Consider the following 21,103-nt stretch of genomic DNA (forward strand, 5'->3'; position numbering starts at 1 on the left):
GCCACAAGACTGACATTAACACTGCAATGAAGTTACCGTGAAGTTCCCCTAGTTGCCGCACTCTGGCGCCTGTTCAGGTTACACTGGGAGAATCTAGCACACCAATGCACCCTAACCAGCACGTCTTTCGGACTGTGGGAAGAAACCGGAGCACTCATTACAAGAAAGATGTGGAAGCTATTGAGAGGGTGCAGAGGAGATTTACAAGGATGTTGCCTGGACTGGGAGGCATGCCTTATGAAGATAGGTTGAGGGAGCTGGGACTCTTCTCCCTGGAGAGATGAAGGTTGAGAGGTGACCTGATAGAGGTTTATAAAATGTTGAGAGGAATAGATAGGGTGGATTCTCAGAGGCTATTTCCCAGGGCTGAAATGGTCGCTACAAGAGGACACAGATTTAAGGTGCTGGGGAGCAGGTACAGAGGAGATGTCAGGGGTAAGTGTTTCACTCAGAGGGTGGTGAGTGAGTGGAATCGGCTGCTGTCGGTGGTGGTAGAGGCGAACTCACTGGGGTCTTTTAAAAGACTTCTGGATGAGTATATGGGATCTAATGGGATTGAGGATTATAGATAGGCCTGGTAGGTAGGGATATGATCAGTGCAACTTGTGGGCAGAAGGGCCTGTTTGTGCTGTAGTGTTCTATGTTCTCTGAAACAGACATGGGGAGAACATGCAGACTCCACAAAGACGGTGACCCAAGCTGGGAATCGAACCCGGGTCCCTGGTGAGCATCCCCCGATTCCCATCACTCTAGCATGGGCAGCTGTGCCTTCAGCTGCCTTGGGGGCGGGGGGGGGGGCGGGGGGGGGGTCAAACTCTGGAATTCCTTCCATAAACTCCTTGAGATTCCTGCACAAGGACACCCTTCATTGCAGTGTTAACGTAAGCTTATTTGTGACTCATAAATAAACTTTCAATTCTTGGAATGGCTTGCCCTATTGAAGGCGCTACATGAATGCAGGCTGTTGCAGCCCCTGTACAATTGGACGCTGCACCAACCCAAACCTCAAAAGCATTCCAAACAAACAACAGGGGAACATGTTTTTCAAATCCTCGTCCTGAACATTTCAAAGCCAGGAGCCTCTTTTGAGTTTGACGAATTTGTCTCATAAACAAACATTTTGCTTCACGGATCAGAGCTATTTGTGGATGTAATCCAACTACTCACTGTTGTCACTCACTCGCTTTGGGGATTGAGATATGGGTTCGGAGTTACAAGCACGTGGCTCAACTTGCAAGTTCCACCAGCGACACAGTGAAGGGCATCTTTTAATGGTTTCCACATTGCGGAACAGGGTGACACAGTGGGTTAACACTGCTGTCTCACAGAGCCAGGGACCCGGGTTCGATTCCTGGGGGCACGGTGACACAGTGGGTTAACACTGCTGCCTCACAGAGCCAGGGACCCGGGTTTGATTCCCGGGGGCACGGTGACACAGTGAACATAAGAACATAAGAAACAGGAGCAGGAGTAGGCCATCTAGCCCTTCGAGCCTGCCCCGCCATTCAATAAGATCATGGCTGATCTGTCGTGACTCAGTTCCACTTTCCTGCTTTCTCCCCATAATCCTTCATCCCCTTGCCTACCAAATACCTATCTACCTGCGTCTTAAATATATTTAGCGAGGCAGCCTCCACCACTTCAACGGGCAGAGAATTCCAGAGGTTCACCACCCTTTGAGTGAAGAAGTTCCTCCTCAACTCTGTTCTAAACTGCCTGCACCCCCCCCCCCCCCATCTTGAGGCTGTGCCCTCTAGTCCTGCTGTCCTTACTGACCGGGAAGAACCTCTCCACCTCTACCCTATCCATCCCTTTCATCATGTTATACGTCTGAATGAGATCCCCCCTCATCCTTCTAAACTTCGAGTACAAGCCCAGTCTATTCAGCCTCTCCTCATAGCTCAACCCCAGTGAACCTCCTCTGCACTCCCTCCAAGGCCAAAATATCCTTGTGCAAGTGCGGCGACCAAAACTGCACACAGTACTCCAGCTGCGGCCTCACCAGTGCCCTGTACAGTTGCAGCAAGACCTCCCTACTTTTATATTCAATCCCCCTCGCTATGAAGGCCAGCATCCCATTTGCCTTCCTGACCACCTGCTGCAACTGTAGACTGGGTTTTTGCGACTCGTGAACAAGGACTCCCAGGTCCCTCTGCACCATAGCATGCTGCAGCTTTTCGCCCTGTAAATAGCAGTCCTTCCTACTATTATTCCTACCAAAGTGGATAACCTCACACTTGCCAACATTGTATTCCATCTCCCAGGTCCTCGCCCACTCACTCAGCCTATCTAGATCCCTCTGCAGACTTTCCACACCCTCCGCACACTTATCTTTGTGTCATCGGCAAATTTCAACACCTTACACTCGGCTCCCTCCTCCAGATCATCTATATAAATGGTAAATAGCTGAGGCCCCAGCACTGATCCCTGGGGCACTCCACTAGTCACCAACCGCCAATCCGAATAGCACCCATTGACACCCACTCTCTGCCTCCTATTTGACAGCCAATTCCCTATCCAGGCTAACACCTTACCCCCAACTCCATGCCCCCTGGCCTTCTGTAACAACTTTTTGTGTGGCACCTTATCAAACGCCTTCTGAAAATCGAGAAACGCCACATCCACCGGTTCCCCTCTAACCACCGCACTCGACACATCCTCGTAGAATTCCAATAAATTCGTCAGACACGACTTCCCTTTAACGAATCCATGGTGCGTCTGCTCTATCAAACAATTCTTCTCAAGATGCCTCGCTATTTTCTCTTTGATGACGGATTCAAGCATTTTTCCTACAACAGACGTTAAACTAACCGGCCTATAATTCCCTGCCTTTTGCCTGCTACCCTTTTTAAACAGCCGCATAACATCAGCCGTTTTCCAATCTTCCGGCACTTCCCCGGAATCCAGCGAGGTTTGGAAAATAATCACCAAGGCATCCACAATCACCTCTGCCATTTCCTTCAGGACTCTTGGATGCATTCCATCCGGTCCTGGGGACTTGTCCACCATCAGTCCCTCCAGTCTGTCGAGCACTGCCTCTCTAGTAACAATGATCTCATTCAGACCCTCCACTCCTACCATCTTTCCATCGTTAACACCCGGCAAACTATTTGCGTCCTCCTCCGTGAAGACAGAAGCAAAAAAGTTATTCAAGGCCTCAGCCATTTCCTCATCCAGTGGGTTAGCACTGCTGCCTCACAGCGCCAGGGACCCGGGTTCGATTCCCGGGGGCACGGTGACACAGTGGGTTAGCACTGCTGCCTCACAGCGCCAGGGACCCGGGTTCGATTCCCGGGGGCATGGTGACACAGTGGGTTAACACTGCTGTCTCACAGAGCCAGGGACCCGGGTTCGATTCCCGGGGGCACGGTGACACAGTGGGTTAGCACTGCTGCCGCACAGCGCCAGGGACCCGGGTTCGATTCCCGGGGACACGGTGACACAGTGGGTTAGCACTGCTGCCTCACAGCGGCAGGGACCTGGGTTTGATTCCCGGGGGCATGGTGACACAGTGGGTTAGCACTGCTGCCTCACAGCGCCAGGGATCCGGGTTTGATGCCTGGGGGCACGGTGACACAGTGGGTTAGCACTGCTGCCTCACAGCGCCAGGGACCCGGGTTCGATTCCCGGGGGCACGGTGACACAGCGGGTTAACACTGCTGCCTCACAGCGCCAGGGACCCGGGTTCGATTCCCGGGGACACGGTGACACAGTGGGTTAACACTGCTGCCTCACAGCGCCAGCGACCCGGGTTCGATTCCCGGGGGCACGTTGACACAGTGGGTTAACACTGCTGTCTCACAGTGCCAGGGACCCGGGTTCGATTCCCAGGGACACGGTGACACAGTGGGTTAACACTGCTGCCTTACAGCGCCAGGGATCCAGGTTTGATTCCCGGGGGCACGGTGACACAGTGGGTTAGCACTGCTGCCTCACAGCGCCAGGGACCCGGGTTCGATTCCCGGGGGCACGGTGACACAGTGGGTTAACACTACTGTCTCACAGCGCCAGGGACCCGGGTTCGATTCCCGGGGGCACGGTGACACAGTGGGTTAACACTGCTGTCTCACAGAGCCAGGGACCCGGGTTCGATTCCCGGGGGCACGGTGACACAGTGGGTTAACACTGCTGTCTCACAGAGCCAGGGACCCGGGTTCGATTCCCGGGGGCACGGTGACACAGTGGGTTAACACTACTGTCTCACAGCGCCAGGGACCCGGGTTCGATTCCCGGGGGCACGGTGACACAGTGGGTTAACACTACTGTCTCAGAGCGCCAGGGATCCGGGTTTGATTCCCTGCTTGGGTTGCTGTCTGTGTAGAGACTGCATGTTCTCCCCATGTCTGCGTGGGTTTCTTCCAGCTGGGATTTGAAGCCATGTCCTTCAGAGCGTCAGCCGAGATTGCTGGGCCCGCCCAGTGACAGTCCCACCAAGCTATCAACTACTGCTTTGGTAGGCCATAGTCACCTGTGCCATATGGTGAGGCAATTGGATATTGGCTAGGCAATTGGAAAGGGTAAAAGGGACAGAAATCGGGGATCACAGAATCCCCACAACACAGAAAGAAGCCATTCAGCCCATCAACTCCACAACTACTCTCCAACACAACATCCCACTGAGCCCCAATCTCATAACCCACCAATCCCCCTAACCTACACATCTTTGGACACTAAGGGGCAATTTAGCATGGCCAATCCACCTAACCCTTAGCTGCACCATAGAAATCATCCTTTCCGGCTGCCCAAGACCACAAAGAACTACAAAGGGTTGAAAATGTAGAAAGCATTGTTTCTGGTTGTACCACAGCTTGGTCTGGGCTCCTGCTCTGCACAAGACAATAAGGAACTACAAAAGGTTAAGAATGTAGCCCAATCCATCACACAAACCCGCCTCCCATCCATTGACTCTGTCTACACTTCCCGCTGCCTCGGCAAAGCAGGCAGCATAATTAAAGACCCTACGCACCCCGGACATCCTCTCTTCCACCTTCTTCCATCGGGAAAAAGATACAAAAGTCTGAGGTCCCGTACCGACCGGCTCAAGAACAGCTTCTTCCCTGCTGCTGTCAGGCTTTTGAATGGACCTACCTCGCATTAAGTTGATCTTTCTCTACATCCTAGCTATGTCTGTAACACGACATTCTGCACCCTCTCCTTACCTTCTCTATGAACGGTATGCTTTGTCTGTATAGTGCGTAAGAAACAATACTTTTCACTGTATCCCAATACATGTGACAATAATAAATCAAATCAAATCAAATTCTGCACATCTTTAGATACTAAGGGGCAATTTAGCATGGCCAATCCACCTAACCCGCAAATCTTTGGACACTAAGGGACAATTTAGCATGGCCAGTCCACCTAACCTACACATCTTTGGGCACTAAGGGACAATTTAGCATGGCCAGTCCACCTAACCTACACATCTTTGGGCACTAAGGGACAATTTAGCATGGCCAATCCACCTAACCTACACATCTTTGGGCACTAAGGGACAATTTAGCATGGCCAATCCACCTAACCTGCACATCTTTGGAGTGTGGGAGGAGATTTTATGAACTGAATTTAAATTCCACTGGCTGCCATGGTGGGATTTGAACCTGTGAGTCCCACGGTGTGAGCCTGGGCATGCCTCTGGATCGTGTCGTGCCTTTACCACTCTGCCACCAGCTTTTAGTCGGGCCTCTCTTTCCTGGCCTGCCCTACCCAGAGCACTCTTGCAGAGACTTTGATGTGGAGTATGCGAGGAGGAGGCACTTTCCTAATTGGAGTACAGGTTGATAAGCTCCCCCCCGACCTTCATCATGTCTTTATTGTGCTGCAGTGGCATTCTGCAGCAAAGAAAAAATACTTTAAGGAAATTAAACTTGGCCCTGGGTATCTTTATCAAGTGAACATCTATCTGTTGAATTCCAGTTCGTTGAACAATTCCTGAAAGCATGATGTGAACTGCAGGCAACAAGCTGATTCCCAGATAAAAGCAGATATCTGATACCCTTCCATTCATTCAGGCAAAGGGCACCACTGACTCAACAAACTGTGGAGAACAGCCGCTCAGTCTGTGGGGAACCTGGATGTCAAGCCCGAATGGGGGAGAGACAACGGCGCGCTGGTAATAGAACATAGAACATTATGGGGCAGTACAGGCCCTTCGGCCCTCGATGTTGTGCCGACCTGTGAAACCAATCTAAAGACCATCTAACCTGCTCTATTCCAATATTATCCATATGTTTATCCAATGACCATTTAAATGCCCTTAATGTTGGTGAATCCACTACTCTTGCAGGCAGGGCATTCCACACCCTCACTACTCTCTGAGTAAAGAACCTATCTCTGACATCTGTCCTAAAATTATCACCCCTCAATTTAAAGCTATGTCCCCTCGTGCTAGCCATCACCATCTGAGGAAAAAAGCTCTCACTGTCCACCCTATCTAATCCTCTGATCATCTTGTATGCCTCAATTAGGTCACCTCGTAACATCCTTCTCTCTAACGAAAATAACCTCAAGTCCCTCAGCCTTTCCTCATAAGGCCTTCCCACCACACCAGGCAACATCCTGGTAAACCTCCTCTGCACCCTTTCCAAAGCTTCCATGTCTTCCTTATAATGTGGCAGCCAGAACTGTACGTAATACTCCAAGTGCAGCCGCACCAGTAATGTCACTGGCCTGTTCATCCCGACTAAAAGGTCCCCAGGACATGGGTTCAAACCTCAGCCTGACAGCTGCTGAAACTCAATTAATTTAAAAAAAATAAATTAATTTGGGTTTTAAAAAACGGCAGTATGGACAAGTTGGGCCGAAGGGCCTGTTTCCACGCTGCAAACCTCCACGACTCCAACTTGTCAATGTTGAAAAACTCAATTTACTATTTAAAAATAAAATCAAGAATTAAAAAGTTACTTCCTAAAGTCGTTAACACTGCTGCCTCACAAAGCCAGGCACCGGGTTCGATTCCCAGCTTCGGTCACTGTCTGTGCAGAGTCTGAACGTTCTCCCAGCGTCTGCGTGGGTTTCCTCCGGGTGCTCCGGTTTCCTCCCGCAGTCCGAAAGATGTGCGGGTTAGGGAGATTGGCCATGGTCAACTGCCCCTTAGTGTCTAAAGATATGTCAGTTAGGTGGATTGGCTGCGCTAAATGTCAATAGTGTTAAGGGGATAAGCAGGGTAATAAGAGGGATTACAGGGAGAGATCCTGGGTGGAATTATTATCAGTGCAGCCTTGCTGCAGCTGTACAGGCCCTCAGTGAGGCCACATCTGGAGCACTGTGTACAGTTTTGGTCTCTTTATTTGAAAAAAGGATATAAATGCATTAGCGGCAGGTCAGAGAAAGTTCACTCGACCCATTCCTGGGAGGGTGGAAGGGAGGGGGGATGCCGAAACTATCAGGAAAGGTTGAGCTGGTTGTGCCTGAGATCCATTGGAGTTTGGCAGGATAAGAGGTGAACTCAGTGAAACGTATCAGGTTCTGAGGAAGATCATGGGAAGATGCTCCTCCCTTTACCTTCACCAATAGTTATCCCTCAAGAAACATCAACCAATCATTGCCCACTGCTGCATTTGCTGCTCCTGGGAAGCTTGCTTTCTTCAAGTTTATTTATTGGTGCCTAAAGTAGGCTTACATTAACACTGCAATGTAGTTACGTGAAATTCCCCAAGTTGCCACACTCCAGCGCCTGTTCGGGTCAATGCACCCGAATCAGCACATCTTTCAGACTGTGGAAGAAAACCGGAGCACCCGGAGGAAACCCACACAGACACGGGGGGAACGTGCAGACTCCACACAGACAGTGACCCAAAGTTGGGAATCGAACCTGGGTCCCTGGCGCGGAGAGGCAGCGGTGCTAACCTACCGTACCACAAATCATAGCCGGGTTCTCTGCGTGACAACGCTGGCGAAGCACTTTGGAACGTCCTGAGGTTCACCATGTGGACACAGGAGGTCGAAGCAAAAAGGGAACTGTTATCTGAAAAGGAGTGTGCGGGATCATGGGGAAGTGGGGAGCTCGATGAGACGCTCATTCAAAGGGCCAGCACCGACATGGGCTGGGTGCCTTCCTTCAGTGCAATGAGAGTGCTTTTTGTGCATGACGCTACAGAAATGCAGCATCTTTCTTGATTGGATTTATTATTGGGATATGTATTGGGATACAGTGAAAAGTATTGTTTCTTGCGCACTAGACAGACAAAGCATACCGCTCATAGAGAAGGAAAGGAGGGTACAGAATGTAGTGATACAGTCATAGTGAGGGTGTAGAGAAAGATCAGCTTAACGTGAGGTGGGTCCATTCAAAAGTCTGACAGCAGCAGGGAAGAAGCTGTTCTTGAGTCGGTTGGTACGTGACCTCAGACTTTTGTATCTTTTTCCCGATGGAAGAAGGTGGAAGAGAGAATGTCCGGGGTGCGTGGGGTCCTTAATTATACTGGCTGCTTTTCCCGAGACAGCAGGAAGTGTAGACAGGGTCAATGGATGGGAGGCTGGTTTGCGTGATGGGACTGGGCTACCTTCACAACTCTCTGTCGTTTCTTGCGGTCTTGGGCAGAGCAGGAGCCCATACCAAGCTGTGATACAAACCGTGCCTGAGCTGGACACTATTGTCTCAGATATGTGCTCGAGTCTGGCCGAGGTAGTGCTGGGGCCTGTTAGGGTCCAGAGCGAAACGGGCTTGGCTAGGGCACTGGCAATGGGCCAAGGCACATGCAGCAGAGAGAAAGTTAAAGAGTGGGACAGGGAGGCTTCCAGCACAGGATGTTTACGAATGCCAAGGGACAGTTCCCAGCACAGAGCCAAGCTCAGGGGACTGCAAGAGAAAATTACTCATCGTCATTTCATTAAAATTCCAGCAATGAACTCCTTCAAATAGTCAAATAAAAAATAAACTGCACCTTCATTTCAGTAGCGCCTGTCACCACCTCAAGACTTCCCACAGCATCACATCTAGTATCTTTTTATCATCACAGAATCCCCACAGTTGCGAAGGAGGCCATTCGGCCCAAGAAATCTGCATCAACTCTCCAGCAGGACATCCCACACAGGCCCTACCCCCAAATTCACCCCATTAATCCCCCAACCTACGCAATTTAGCACGGCCAATCCCCCAATGTACACATCTTTGGACACTAAGGAGCAATTTAGCACGGCCAATCCCCCAATGTACACATCTTTGGACACTAAGGAGCAATTTAGCACGGCCAATCCCCCAACCTACACATCTTTGGACACTAAGGGGCAATTTAGCATGACTAATCCCTGAAGTGGATTGGCCATGCCAAATTGCCCCTTAGTGTCCAAAGATATACAAGTGGAGGCACACTGGCAAAATGTTAACACAGCTGCCTCACAGTGCCAGGGACCTGGGTTCAATTCCAGCCTCCGGTCACTGCCTGTGTGGAATCTACACATTCTCCCTGTGTCTGCGTAGGTTTCCTCCGGGTGCTCCGGTTTCCTCCCACAGTCCAAAGATATGCTGGGTAGGTGAGCTGGCCATGCTAAATTGTCCCTTTAATGTCAGGGAGATTAGCTGGCTAAATGAATGGGGTTACAGGGATAGGGCCTGAGTGGGTTTGTGGTCAGTGCAGAATCGATGGGCTGAATGGCTTCCTTCTGCCCTGTAGGATTCTATGATTCTAAATTAGGTGGATTGGCCATGCTAAATTGCCCCTTAGTGTCCACAGATGTGTGGGTTGGATGGATTAGCAAATGGGAATGTGTGACGTTATGAGGATAGGATGGGGTTGAGGGACCTGGGTAAGATACTCTGTCACAGAGTCAGTGCAGACTCTATGGGTCGAATGGCCTGTTCTGTATGCAGGGATTCGATGATTCGAAACATAGACAATGATGCTTTGAAATTGCAAGTGAATAAAAGGGTGCCTGAATGAACTATTGTCACAGTTACAATTTGTCTTGATTGCACAAAGCCTCACCCAATCTTTGGATCAAATAACTGAGCATCACTTCAGTGAAGGAGTTCCAGTGACGCAGACACCAAGGCCCCTGTAGTCACAAGGTTCCCACTCCCAACTGCACCCGTGTGAGGGAGAGAGACAGAGTTACATAATGAGAGAGAGTGAGGGCGAAAATGAGGAACAACAAATTGAGGCTGTACGAGAAGACAGTGCTGATTGATTGACAAGTAGACTCTGATTGGTAGAGTCAGCATGCTGGCGAGTGCACTAGTTGATGATGACTGACAGTTAACTGCCAACTGCTGTTTCACTTACTTTAGTTTCATCGGGGAAGAAATGTCTTTGACAAACCTTTCCCTTTCTTTAATTTCCCAACAAGGCTGAAGTTCTGCCCTGCCAAGCAAAGGTCCAACCACACTGTCAGGGCCAAGGCAGCATGGTGGCACAGTGGGTTAGCACTGCTGCCTCACAGCACCAGGGACTCGGGTTCGATTCCCAGCTTTGGGTCACTGTCTGTGCAGAGTCTGCATGTTCTCCCTGTGTCTGCGTGGGTTTTCCCCGGGTGCTCTGGTTTCCTCCCATAGTCCGAAAGACATGCGGGTTAGGGTGGATTGCCCATGCTAAATTGCCCCTTAGCGTCCAAAGATGTGCAGGTTAGGTGAACTGGTGTACAAGTTGGTTTCCTGAAGCCCAGTACACAGCAGGATCCCACAATATGCATGAGTGACCTGGTCAGTTCTTTGTTACTAAGTGACTTTGGCTGTGGGATAAGTACCATTCCAGGTCTCCCTGAAGCTTTACGGATGTTTTTATCTGTCCCCGATCTGGGTGAGGGTGACTGAGATGCAGCCCTGTTTAATTCAGTAGAAGCAGGGCACGCAGCAGCACCAGTCCCAGTCACTCTGCTGGCTGTGTAAGACAGGGTCAGTCAGTTCACACTGCCAAACAGCAACATGGATTATTAAAGGCTAAACAAACACTCCAGAATCTCATCGACATCAATGTTTACCCACAGAACCCAGGCATTCATTATTAAAATGCCTGGCTCCAATTTTAGATTGTGTGTGTGTGTGTGTGTGTGTGTGTGTGTGTGTGTCTGTGTGTGTGTGTCCATACGGTTCGGTGGGGCGGGGGGAGGGTGTCTGGGCTTATTCAGAGGGAGGTGCTTCTGGTTCACTGCAATTTTCCCTCTGTCAAACGTAGAAAAACATACAATTTCCAACACAATCACAGCCATTCGGCCATCTGTTGTATACGAGCCTCCTCCTCCCTCATCATCTCCTCCCCATCACCATGTCCTTCTATTCCTCTGTCCCTCCTGTGTTTATCCAGTTCCACCTCCCCTTAAATGTATTGACACTATTCCTGTCCCCCACTCCCCGTGGGAGCGAGTCCCACATTCTCCCCCACTCCCCCCGTGGGAGTGAGTCCCACATTCTCCTCCACTCCCCCCGTGGGAGCGAGTCCCACATTCTCCTCCACTCCCCCCGTGGGAGTGAGTCCCACATTCTCCCCCACTCCCCCCGTGGGAGCGAGTCCCACATTCTCCCCCACTCCCCCTGTGGGAGTGAGTCCCACATTCTCCTCCACTCCCCCCGTGGGAGCGAGTCCCACATTCTCCCCCACTCCCCCCGTGGGAGTGAGTCCCACATTCTCCTCCACTCCCCCCGTGGGAGTGAGTCCCACATTCTCCCCCACTCCCCCGTGGGAGCGAGTCCCACATTCTCCCCCACTCCCCCCTGTGGGAGTGAGTCCCACATTCTCCTCCACTCCCCCCGTGGGAGCGAGTCCCACATTCTCCCCCACTCCCCCCGTGGGAGCGAGTCCCACATTCTCCCCCACTCCCCCCGTGGGAGCGAGTCCCACATTCTCCCCCACTCCCCCCTGTGGGAGTGAGTCCCACATTCTCCCCCACTCCCCCCGTGGGAGCGAGTCCCACATTCTCCCCCACTCCCCCCTGTGCGAGCGAGTCCCACATTCTCCCCCACTCCCCCCGTGGGAGCGAGTCCCACATTCTCCCCCACTCCCCCCGTGGGAGTGAGTCCCACATTCTCCCCCACTCCCCCGTGGGAGCGAGTCCCACATTCTCCCCCACTCCCCCTGTGGGAGTGAGTCCCACATTCTCCCCCACTCCCCCCGTGGGAGTGAGTCCCACATTCTCCCCCACTCCCCCCGCGGGAGCGAGTCCCACATTCTCCCCCACTCCCCCTGTGGGAGTGAGTCCCACATTCTCCCCTACTCCCTGTGGGAGTGTGTTCTCCCCACTCTGCATAATATGGTGTCCAAAGTTAAAATTAAACTTTATTTATTAATGTCACAAGTAAGGCTTACATTAAGATTGCAGTAAAGTTACTGTGAAAATCCCCTAGGTGTCACACTGCGGCGCCTGTTCAGGTTACACTGAGGGAGAATTTAGTACCTAGCCAGCACGTCTTTCAGACTGTGGGAGGAAACCCAGGCAGACACAGGGAGAACATGCAGGCTCCACACAGACAGTGACCCAAGCCAGGAATCGAACCCGGGTCCCTGGTGCTGTGAGGCAGCAGTGCTAACCCACTGTGCAGCAGCAGTGTTAACCACTGTGCTACCGTGCCGCCCCTGAATTTCCCCGTGGATTTAACGGTGAGCATCATATATTGACGAGGCCCTGATTTCCGGCGGGTGGAAACATCTCTCGGTTTCCCAGATGGCGAACAAACAGGAATTACAATCCCCGAGCTGGCACTGCTCCCACAAAGTGCTGACGCTGCGATACTCAATACTCCTGAACACATCAAAAAAGGCCTGGAACAAGTCCCGTCACAAGTTTTGCTGGGAGCCAGCTCATTTCCTGCGTGCCTCAGCTCACAACTTGGTTCCAAGTCCCAGAGGGCCGCACGTTCCGCCTTCTCTAAGCGCCCAGGCACGGCGCGGGACAGGAACTCCACACAAGGTTCAAAACATTGACGATTCATACTGGTGGCAGCCTGGCCCTCAGGCCCCCTCAGTGAATGATGTTTTTTAAATAAAAACCCTTTCTGCAGCACTCACTGACAAAACAATAACCTGTCAGGTAACCGTCTGTCACCACTCCCTCACACAAGAGCTTGTCTTATCTGAGTATCTTCCAGGCCAACAATTATCCTTTGCTGATATTTCTGCCGTTATACTCCCGCATTGCCATCCAAACTATCGATACCCGTTCCAGAGACACTCTTATATTTCCTTGCTGCCTTTCGAAGCTCCCAAGGTGCTTCACTCAGCCAAGCATGGATTAATGTGTCACCGACACTGCAGCACTCCCTCAGCACTGACCCTCCCACAGTGCGGCGCTCCCTCAGCACTGACCCTCCCCACAGTGCGGCGCTCCCTCAGCACCGACCCTCCCACAGTGCGGCACTCCCTCAGCACCGACCCTCCCACAGTGCAGCGCTCCCTCAGCACTGACCCTCCCACAGTGCGGCGCTCCCTCAGCACTGACCCTCCCACAGTGCAGCACTCCCTCAGCACCGACCCTCCCACAGTGCGGTGCTCCCTCGGCACTGACCCTCCCACAGTGCAGCACTCCCTCAGCACCGACCCTCCCACAGTGCGGCGCTCCCTCAGCACTGACCCTCCCACAGTGCGGCGCTCCCTCAGCACTGACCCTCCCACAGCGCGGCGCTCCCTCAGCACTGACCCTCCCCACAGTGCGGTGCTCCCTCAGCACCGACCCTCCCACAGTGCGGCGCTCCCTCAGCACCGACCCTCCCACAGTGCGGCGCTCCCTCAGCACTGACCCTCCCACAGTGCGGCACTCCCTCAGCACCGACCCTCCCACAGTGCGGCGCTCCCTCTGCACTGACCCTATGACAATGCGGTGCTCCAATTTCCTCCCACAGTCCGAAAGACTTTCTGGTTAGCTGGACTGGCCTTGCTAAATCCTCTCTCTGTGTACCCAAACAGGCACCAGGGTGTGGAACTAGGGGAATTTCACATTAACTTCATTGCAGTGTTAACGGAAACCTGCTTGTGACACTAATAAATAAACTTTTGAACCCCCTCCTCCAATCCCTTCACCCTACCATTAGCCATCACGTTGTCTAAATTCTCATTCGAAACTTATCCGACTCTTCCAGCTCACTCAAACCTCTCTCTCTAACCTGCCCCTTTCCTCATAAACACCCTCTTCAGCTCTTCTCCAATCTCATCTGTAAAGCACATCATTTACTTGAAATCTCCATCCTTTCAGATTGTAGTAAAGCTCCCTCTACACTGTCCCCATCAAACACTCCCAGGACAGGTACAGCACGGGGTTAGATACAGAGTAAAGCTCTCTCTACACTGTCCCCCAATCAAACACTCCCAGGACAGGTACAGCACGGGGTTAGATACAGAGTAAAGCTCCCTCTACACTGTCCCCATCAAACACTCCCAGGACAGGTACAGCACGGGGTTAGATACAGAGTAAAGCTCCCTCTATACTGTCCCCCATCAAACACTCCCAGGACAGGTACAGCACGGGGTTAGATACAGAGTAAAGCTCTCTCTACACTGTCCCCCCATCAAACACTCCCAGGACAGGTACAGCACGGGGTTAGATACAGAGTAAAGCTCCCTCTACACTGTTCTCCCATCAAACACTCCCAGGACAGGTACAGCACGGGGTTAGATACAGAGTAAAGCTCCCTCTACACTGTCCCCCCCATCAAACACTCCCAGGACAGGTACAGCACGGGGTTAGATACAGAGTAAAGCTCCCTCTACACTGTCCCCCCATCAAACACTCCCAGGACAGGTACAGCATGGGGTTAGATACAGAGTAAAGCTCCCTCTACACTGTCCCCCCATCAGGGTGTTCTTGGAATGCTGCCGGGATAGCTTCCTCGAACAGTGTGTGTTGGAGCCGACGAGGGAGCGAGCTATCTTGGATCTGGTGCTATGTAATGAGGCGGGTAGAATTAGGGACCTTGCGGTGAAGGATCCTCTTGGGGAGAGTGATCATTGTATGGTGGAGTTTCTGGTGCAGATGGAGGAGGAAAAGTGGGTTCCCGGACGCGCGTCCTTTGTTTGAACAGAGGGGAGTACGGTAGGATGAGAGAAGAATTGGCGAATGTGGACGGGGGGAGCGCGTTGGAAGGTAGGTCTGCTGAGGAGCAGTGGAGGATCTTTAAGGAGATCTTTCTTGGTGCTCAGCAGAAATTTATTCCGATGGTCAAAAAGGACAGTAGGAGGAGAGGTAATAAGCCGTGGGTAACAAAGGAGGTGAAGGAAAGTGTTAAATTAAAAGCGGAGGTGTTTAGAGTAGCAAAGAGTAGTGGGCGGGAAGAGGATTGGGAGAGGTTTAAATGTCAACAAAGATTGACAAAGAAGATGGTAAAGAAGGGTAGGAGAAACTATGAAGCTGGGCTTGCGCTTAATATAAAAAAGGATAGCAAGAGTTTTTATAAATATATAAAAAGGAAGAGGCTGGCTAGGGTGAATGTTGGTCCCTTAGAGGATGAGAAGGGGGACTTAGTGGTAGGGGATGGGGATATGGCTGAGGTCCTGAATAACTTTTTTGTTTCTGTCTTCACAGAGGAGGACGTGAATAATTTGCCGGGTGTTAGAGATGGAAAGGCGGTAGGACTGGAGGGTCTTGATGACATTACTGTTACTAGAGAGGAGGTGCTCGACAGACTGGAGTGACTGATTGTGGACAAGTCGCCAGGACCGGATGGAATGCATCCGAGGGTTCTGAAAGGAATGGCGGAGGTGATAGTGGATGCCTTGGTGGTTATTTTCCAGACGTCGCTGGATTCCGGGGAAGTGCCGGAAGATTGGAAAGCGGCTAATGTTACGCCGTTGTTTAAGAAGGGTGCCAGGCAAAAGGCAGGGAATTATAGGCTGGTTAGTTTAACGTCTGTTGTAGGTAAAATGTTAGAATCCGTCATCAAGGAGGAAATAGCGAGGCATCTTGAGAGGAATTGCTTGATAGAGCAGACGCAGCAAGGTTTCATTAAAGGGAAGTCGTGTCTGACAAATTTACTGGAGTTCTATGAGGATGTGTCTAGGGCAGTGGATAGAGGAGAGCCGGTGGATGTGGTCTTTCTGGATTTTCAGAAGGCGTTTGACAAGGTACCTCACAGGAGGTTATTGCAGAAGGTCAGGGGACAGGGAGTTGGGGGTAGGGTGTTAGCGTGGATAGAGGATTGGTTGTCAAATAGGAGGCAGAGAGTGGGGGTCAATGGGTGCTATTCGGATTGGTGGACGGTGACTAGTGGAGTGCCTCAGGGGTTGGTGCTGGGGCCTCAGCTATTTACCATTTATACAGATGATCTGGAGGAGGGAACCGAGTGTAGGGTGTCGAAATTTGCTGATGATACCAAGATTGGAGGAAAGGCAAATTGTGCGGAGGGTGTGGAGAGTCTACAGAAGGATCTAGATAGGCTGGGCGAATGGGCCAGGAAATGGCAAATGGAATTTAATGTTGGCAAGTGCGAGGTGGTCCACTTTGGTAGGAATAATGGTAGGAAGGATTATCACTTACGTGGAGAAAAACTGCAGCAGGCGACGATGCAGAGGGACCTCGGGGTCCTTGTGCATGAGTCGCAAAAACCCAGCTTGCAGGTGCAGCAGGTGATCAGGAAGGCGAATGGGATGCTGGCCTTCATAGCGAGGGGGATTGAATATAAAAGTAGGGAGGTCTTGCTGCGGCTGTATAGGGCATTGGTGAGGCCGCAGCTGGAGTACTGCGTGCAGTTTTGGGCGCCGTACTTACGCAAGGATATTTTGGCCTTGGAGGGAGTGCAGAGGAGGTTTACTAGGCTGATGCCGGAGTTGAGGGGGTTGAGCTATGAGGAGAGGCTGAATAAACTAGGCTTGTACTCGTTAGAGTTTAGAAGAATGAGGGGAGATCTCATTGAGACGTATAAGATGATGAATGGGATGGATAGGATAGAGGTGGAGAGACTCTTCCCGCTCAGAAAGGATAATAGGACTAGGGGACACAGCCTCAAGATAAAGGGGGGGCGGTTTAGAACGGAGTTGAGGAGGAACTTCTTCACTCAAAGGGTGGTGAATCTCTGGAATTCTCTGCCCGTTGAAGTGGTGGAGGCTACCTCGCTAAATATTTTTAAGACGCGGGTTGATGGGTTTTTGATAAGAGAGGGGATTAAGGGTTATGGGGAGAGGGCGGGAATGTGGAACTGAGCCACGACAGATCAGCCATGATCTTATTGAATGGCGGGGCAGGCTCGAAGGGCTAGATGGCCTACTCCTGCTCCTATTTCTTATGTTCTTATGTTCAAACACTCCCAGGACTGGTACAGCATGGGGTTAGATACAGAGTAAAGCTCCCTCCACACTGTCCCCCCATCAAACACTCCCAGGACAGGTACAACACGGGGTTAGATACAGAGTAAAGCTCCCTCTACACTGTCCCCCATCAAACACTCCCAGGACAGGTACAGCACAGGGTTAGATACAGAGTAAATCTCAATCACTTTGCTCTTACAGCTACTCCATGGTATTTTGAACAGCAAGGTGGATTTGCATCTGATAAGTGCTTGACTGATTTGTAAGTGCAGTAAAAAGTCTCACAACACCGGGTTAATGTCCAACAGGTTTACTTGGAAACACGAGCTTCCTGAGTGCTGCTCCTTCTTCCTCCACTTACCTGATGAGGGAGCAGCAATCCGAAAGCTCGTGTTTCCAAATAAACCTGTTGGACTTTAATCTGGTCTTGTGAGACATCTTACTGTGCACACCCCTTTCGAACGCCAACATCTCCACATCACGATTTGAAAGTAGACAGTGATGTATAGTGACTAATGAAAGTGTTGACCCACACACATAGTTACCTCCTCCCACTCTCGCCCGCAGGTTCGATAACAGAGAGACACAGCAGAAAAGCTGGTTAAACGTATCAGGAAAACATTCCGGTTTCCATACATCCTACATACCTGAAACCCATGTAGTGGATTAACACACCAGCCAACATCACAAAGAGACAGTAGCCAAAAGCCTTCAGGTTCCTCCTCCTCCTCTTGGTGCTTTGAAAAGCTGCATACTCCTCCGGCGTGGCATACCGGAACTGCTCCCAGTACCTCTGGCCCTCAGACTTCTCGAAGCTTTTGAGACGGGGTCGGGAAGACGAGGGGATGAAGGGACACCAATTGAAAAGAAAAGAAAATTGAACTGGTTTTATGCTGAAAGATTAACCGAAACCCAAAATCAACTGCCATTTTCAGAATGGGTTTGTTGATCGCTCGGCTACTTTCTGCTTGCTTCTGTGTAATCACATATCCAGCAAATAAATTGAGCTAGCATGTCTTAGCCTGAGGAGAATGGGCTGCAAGTGTGATTTCATTCAGGAACTTTTTGGAAAGGACAAGATTGTGCACAACTAGCTGAGTAAATCTAATCTTGTACAATTCTCTGACACAAAGTGCAGGTCATAAGGCACTAAAATGCTGGTGGAAACAACACTTGCTGTGAAGAAGTAGGAAGATTGAGCCTGAGTCTGAGCTGAAACAAATTTCCATCTGAAAAATATACATTAACACTGCAATGAAGTTACTGTGAAAACACTCCGGTGCCTATTTGGGTACACTAGGTGGAATTTAGCACAGCCAATGCACCCTAACCAGCATGTCTTTTGCACTGTGGGAGGAAACCAGAGCACCCAGACGAAACTCATACAGACACGGGGAGAATGTGCAAACTCCACACAGACAGTGACCCGAGTCACAAATCGAACCCAACTCCTTGGTGCCGTGAGGCAGCAGTGCAAACCACTGTGCCACTGTGCTGCCCATACAAATTGCGTTGGTTAGGGGGATTAGCAATGCTAAATTGCCCCTTAGCGTCCCAAGGTATGTAGGTTAGGTGGATTGGCCATGCTAAATTGCCCCTTAGTGTCCAAAGATGTGCAGGTTAGGTGGATTGGCCATGCTAAATTGTCCCTTAATGTCCAAAGATGTGTAGATTCGGGGGATTAGAGGGGTAAATACATGGTGTTATGGGGTAAAAGTTAGTGTAGATCCGACGTGCTAAATTCCCCCTCAGTGTAACCCGAACAGGCACCGGAGTGTGGGCGACTAGGGGATTTTCACAGTAACTTCATTGCAGTGTTAATGTAAGCCTACTTGTGACACTAATAAATAAACTTACAAGGGCTGGAGATGGTGATGATGAGGTGACAGACTCCAGACCTTCCACATGTCTCAGGGAACCCTGCCTGCTGGTGCGGAAAGGCTGGCATGGAGTTGGAAGGGGCTCAGAATCCCATTCTCATTGACCTTAGTGTCAGGGGGATTAGCAGGGTGAATTTGTGGGGTCACGGGAATAGGGCCTGGGCAGGCACGGTGGCACATCGCCAGGGACCCGGGTTCGATTCCTGGCTCAGGTCACTGTCGGTGTGGAGCCTGCACGTTCTCCCCGTGTCTACGTGGGTTTCCTCTGGTTTCCTCCCACAGTCCCAAATACGTGCAGCCACACTCGGAAAGCTCATGATTCCAAATAAACCTGTTGGACTTTAACCTGGCGTCATGAGACTTCTTGCTATGTTTACCCCAATCCATCACTGGCATCTCCACATCATGAGCATGACTGCGGGGGGTGGTGGGGGGAGAGAGAGAGAGAGAGAGAGAGGAGAAAGAGTGGGGGGGTGGGGAGAGTGAGAGATCGAGAAAAGGGGAGGGGGAGGAGAGGAGGAGGAGGCGGAGGGGAGGGGGGAGGAGGGGAGAGGGGAGGAGGGGGCGGAGGGGAGAGGGGAGGAGGGGAGAGGGGAGAGGGGAGGAGGGGGCGAAGGGGAGAGGGGAGGAGGGGGCGAAGGGGAGAGGGGAGGAGGGGGCGAAGGGGAGAGGGGAGGAGGGGGCGGAGGGGAGAGGGGAGGAGGGGGCGAAGGGGAGAGGGGAGGAGGGGGCGAAGGGGAGAGGGGAGAGGGGAGGAGGGGGCGAAGGGGAGAGGGGAGAGGGGAGGAGGGGGCGAAGGGGAGAGGGGAGGAGGGGGCGAAGGGGAGAGGGGAGGAGGGGGCGAAGGGGAGAGGGGAGGAGGGGGCGAAGGGGAGAGGGGAGGAGGGGGCGAGGGGGCGAAGGGGAGAGGGGGCGAAGGGGAGAGGGGGCGAAGGGGAGAGGGGGCGAAGGGGAGAGGGGGCGAAGGGGAGAGGGGGCGAAGGGGAGAGGGGGCGAAGGGGAGAGGGGGCGAAGGGGAGAGGGGGCGAAGGGAGAGGGGGCGAAGGGGGCGAAGGGGAGAGGGGGCGAAGGGGCGAAGGGGAGAGGGGAGGAGGGGGCGAAGGGGAGAGGGGAGGAGGGGGCGAAGGGGAGAGGGGAGGAGGGGGCGAAGGGGAGAGGGGAGGAGGGGGCGAAGGGGAGAGGGGAGGAGGGGGCGAAGGGGAGAGGGGAGGAGGGGGCGAAGGGGAGAGGGGAGGAGGGGGCGAAGGGGAGAGGGGAGGAGGGGGCGAAGGGGAGAGGGGAGGAGGGGGCGAAGGGGAGAGGGGAGGAGGGGGCGAAGGGGAGAGGGGAGGAGGGGGCGAAGGGGAGAGGGGAGGAGGGGGCGAAGGGGAGAGGGGAGGAGGGGGCGAAGGGGAGAGGGGAGGAGGGGGCGAAGGGGAGAGGGGAGGAGGGGGCGAAGGGGAGAGGGGAGGAGGGGGCGAAGGGGAGAGGGGAGGAGGGGGCGAAGGGGAGAGGGGAGGAGGGGGCGAAGGGGAGAGGGGAGGAGGAGAGGGAGGAGGGGGCGAAGGGGAGAGGGGAGGAGGGGGCGAAGGGGAGAGGGGAGGAGGGGGCGAAGGGGAGAGGGGAGGAGGGGGCGAAGGGGAGAGGGGAGGAGGGGGCGAAGGGAGAGGGGAGGAGGGGGCGAAGGGAAGAGGGGAGGAGGGGGCGAAGGGGAGAGGGGAGGAGGGGGCGAAGGGGAGAGGGGAGGAGGGGGCGAAGGGGAGAGGGGAGGAGGGGGCGAAGGGGAGAGGGGAGGAGGGGGCGAAGGGGAGAGGGGAGGAGGGGGCGAAGGGAGAGGGGAGGAGGGGGCGAAGGGGAGAGGGGAGGAGGGGGCGAACGGGGAGAGGGAGGAGGGGGCGAAGGGGAGAGGGGAGGAGGGGGCGAAGGGGAGAGGGGAGGAGGGGGCGAAGGGGAGAGGGGAGGAGGGGGCGAAGGGGAGAGGGGAGGAGGGGGCGAAGGGGAGAGGGGAGGAGGGGGCCGAAGGGGAGAGGGGAGGAGGGGGCGAAGGGGAGAGGGGAGGAGGGGGCGAAGGGGAGAGGGGAG

At 52.9% G+C, this 21,103-nt stretch overlaps 1 protein-coding gene across 1 annotated transcript in view; it reads right to left on the bottom strand.

The window, feature by feature from the left end:
- The window catches only part of dnajc4 (DnaJ (Hsp40) homolog, subfamily C, member 4), a 98,588-nt gene that overhangs the window by 22,772 nt on the left and 54,713 nt on the right, over positions 1-21,103 (bottom strand). The window contains exon 6 of the mRNA XM_080183598.1: positions 17,810-17,977. Coding sequence (XP_080039724.1) covers positions 17,810-17,977 — 168 coding nt within the window. The remainder of the gene's footprint in view (positions 1-17,809; positions 17,978-21,103) is intronic.

This window comes from Carcharhinus amblyrhynchos, unplaced genomic scaffold, assembly GCF_965287045.1.
Source record: "Carcharhinus amblyrhynchos unplaced genomic scaffold, sCarAmb.v2.hapA chromosome_343, whole genome shotgun sequence".
NCBI lineage: Eukaryota > Metazoa > Chordata > Chondrichthyes > Carcharhiniformes > Carcharhinidae > Carcharhinus > Carcharhinus amblyrhynchos.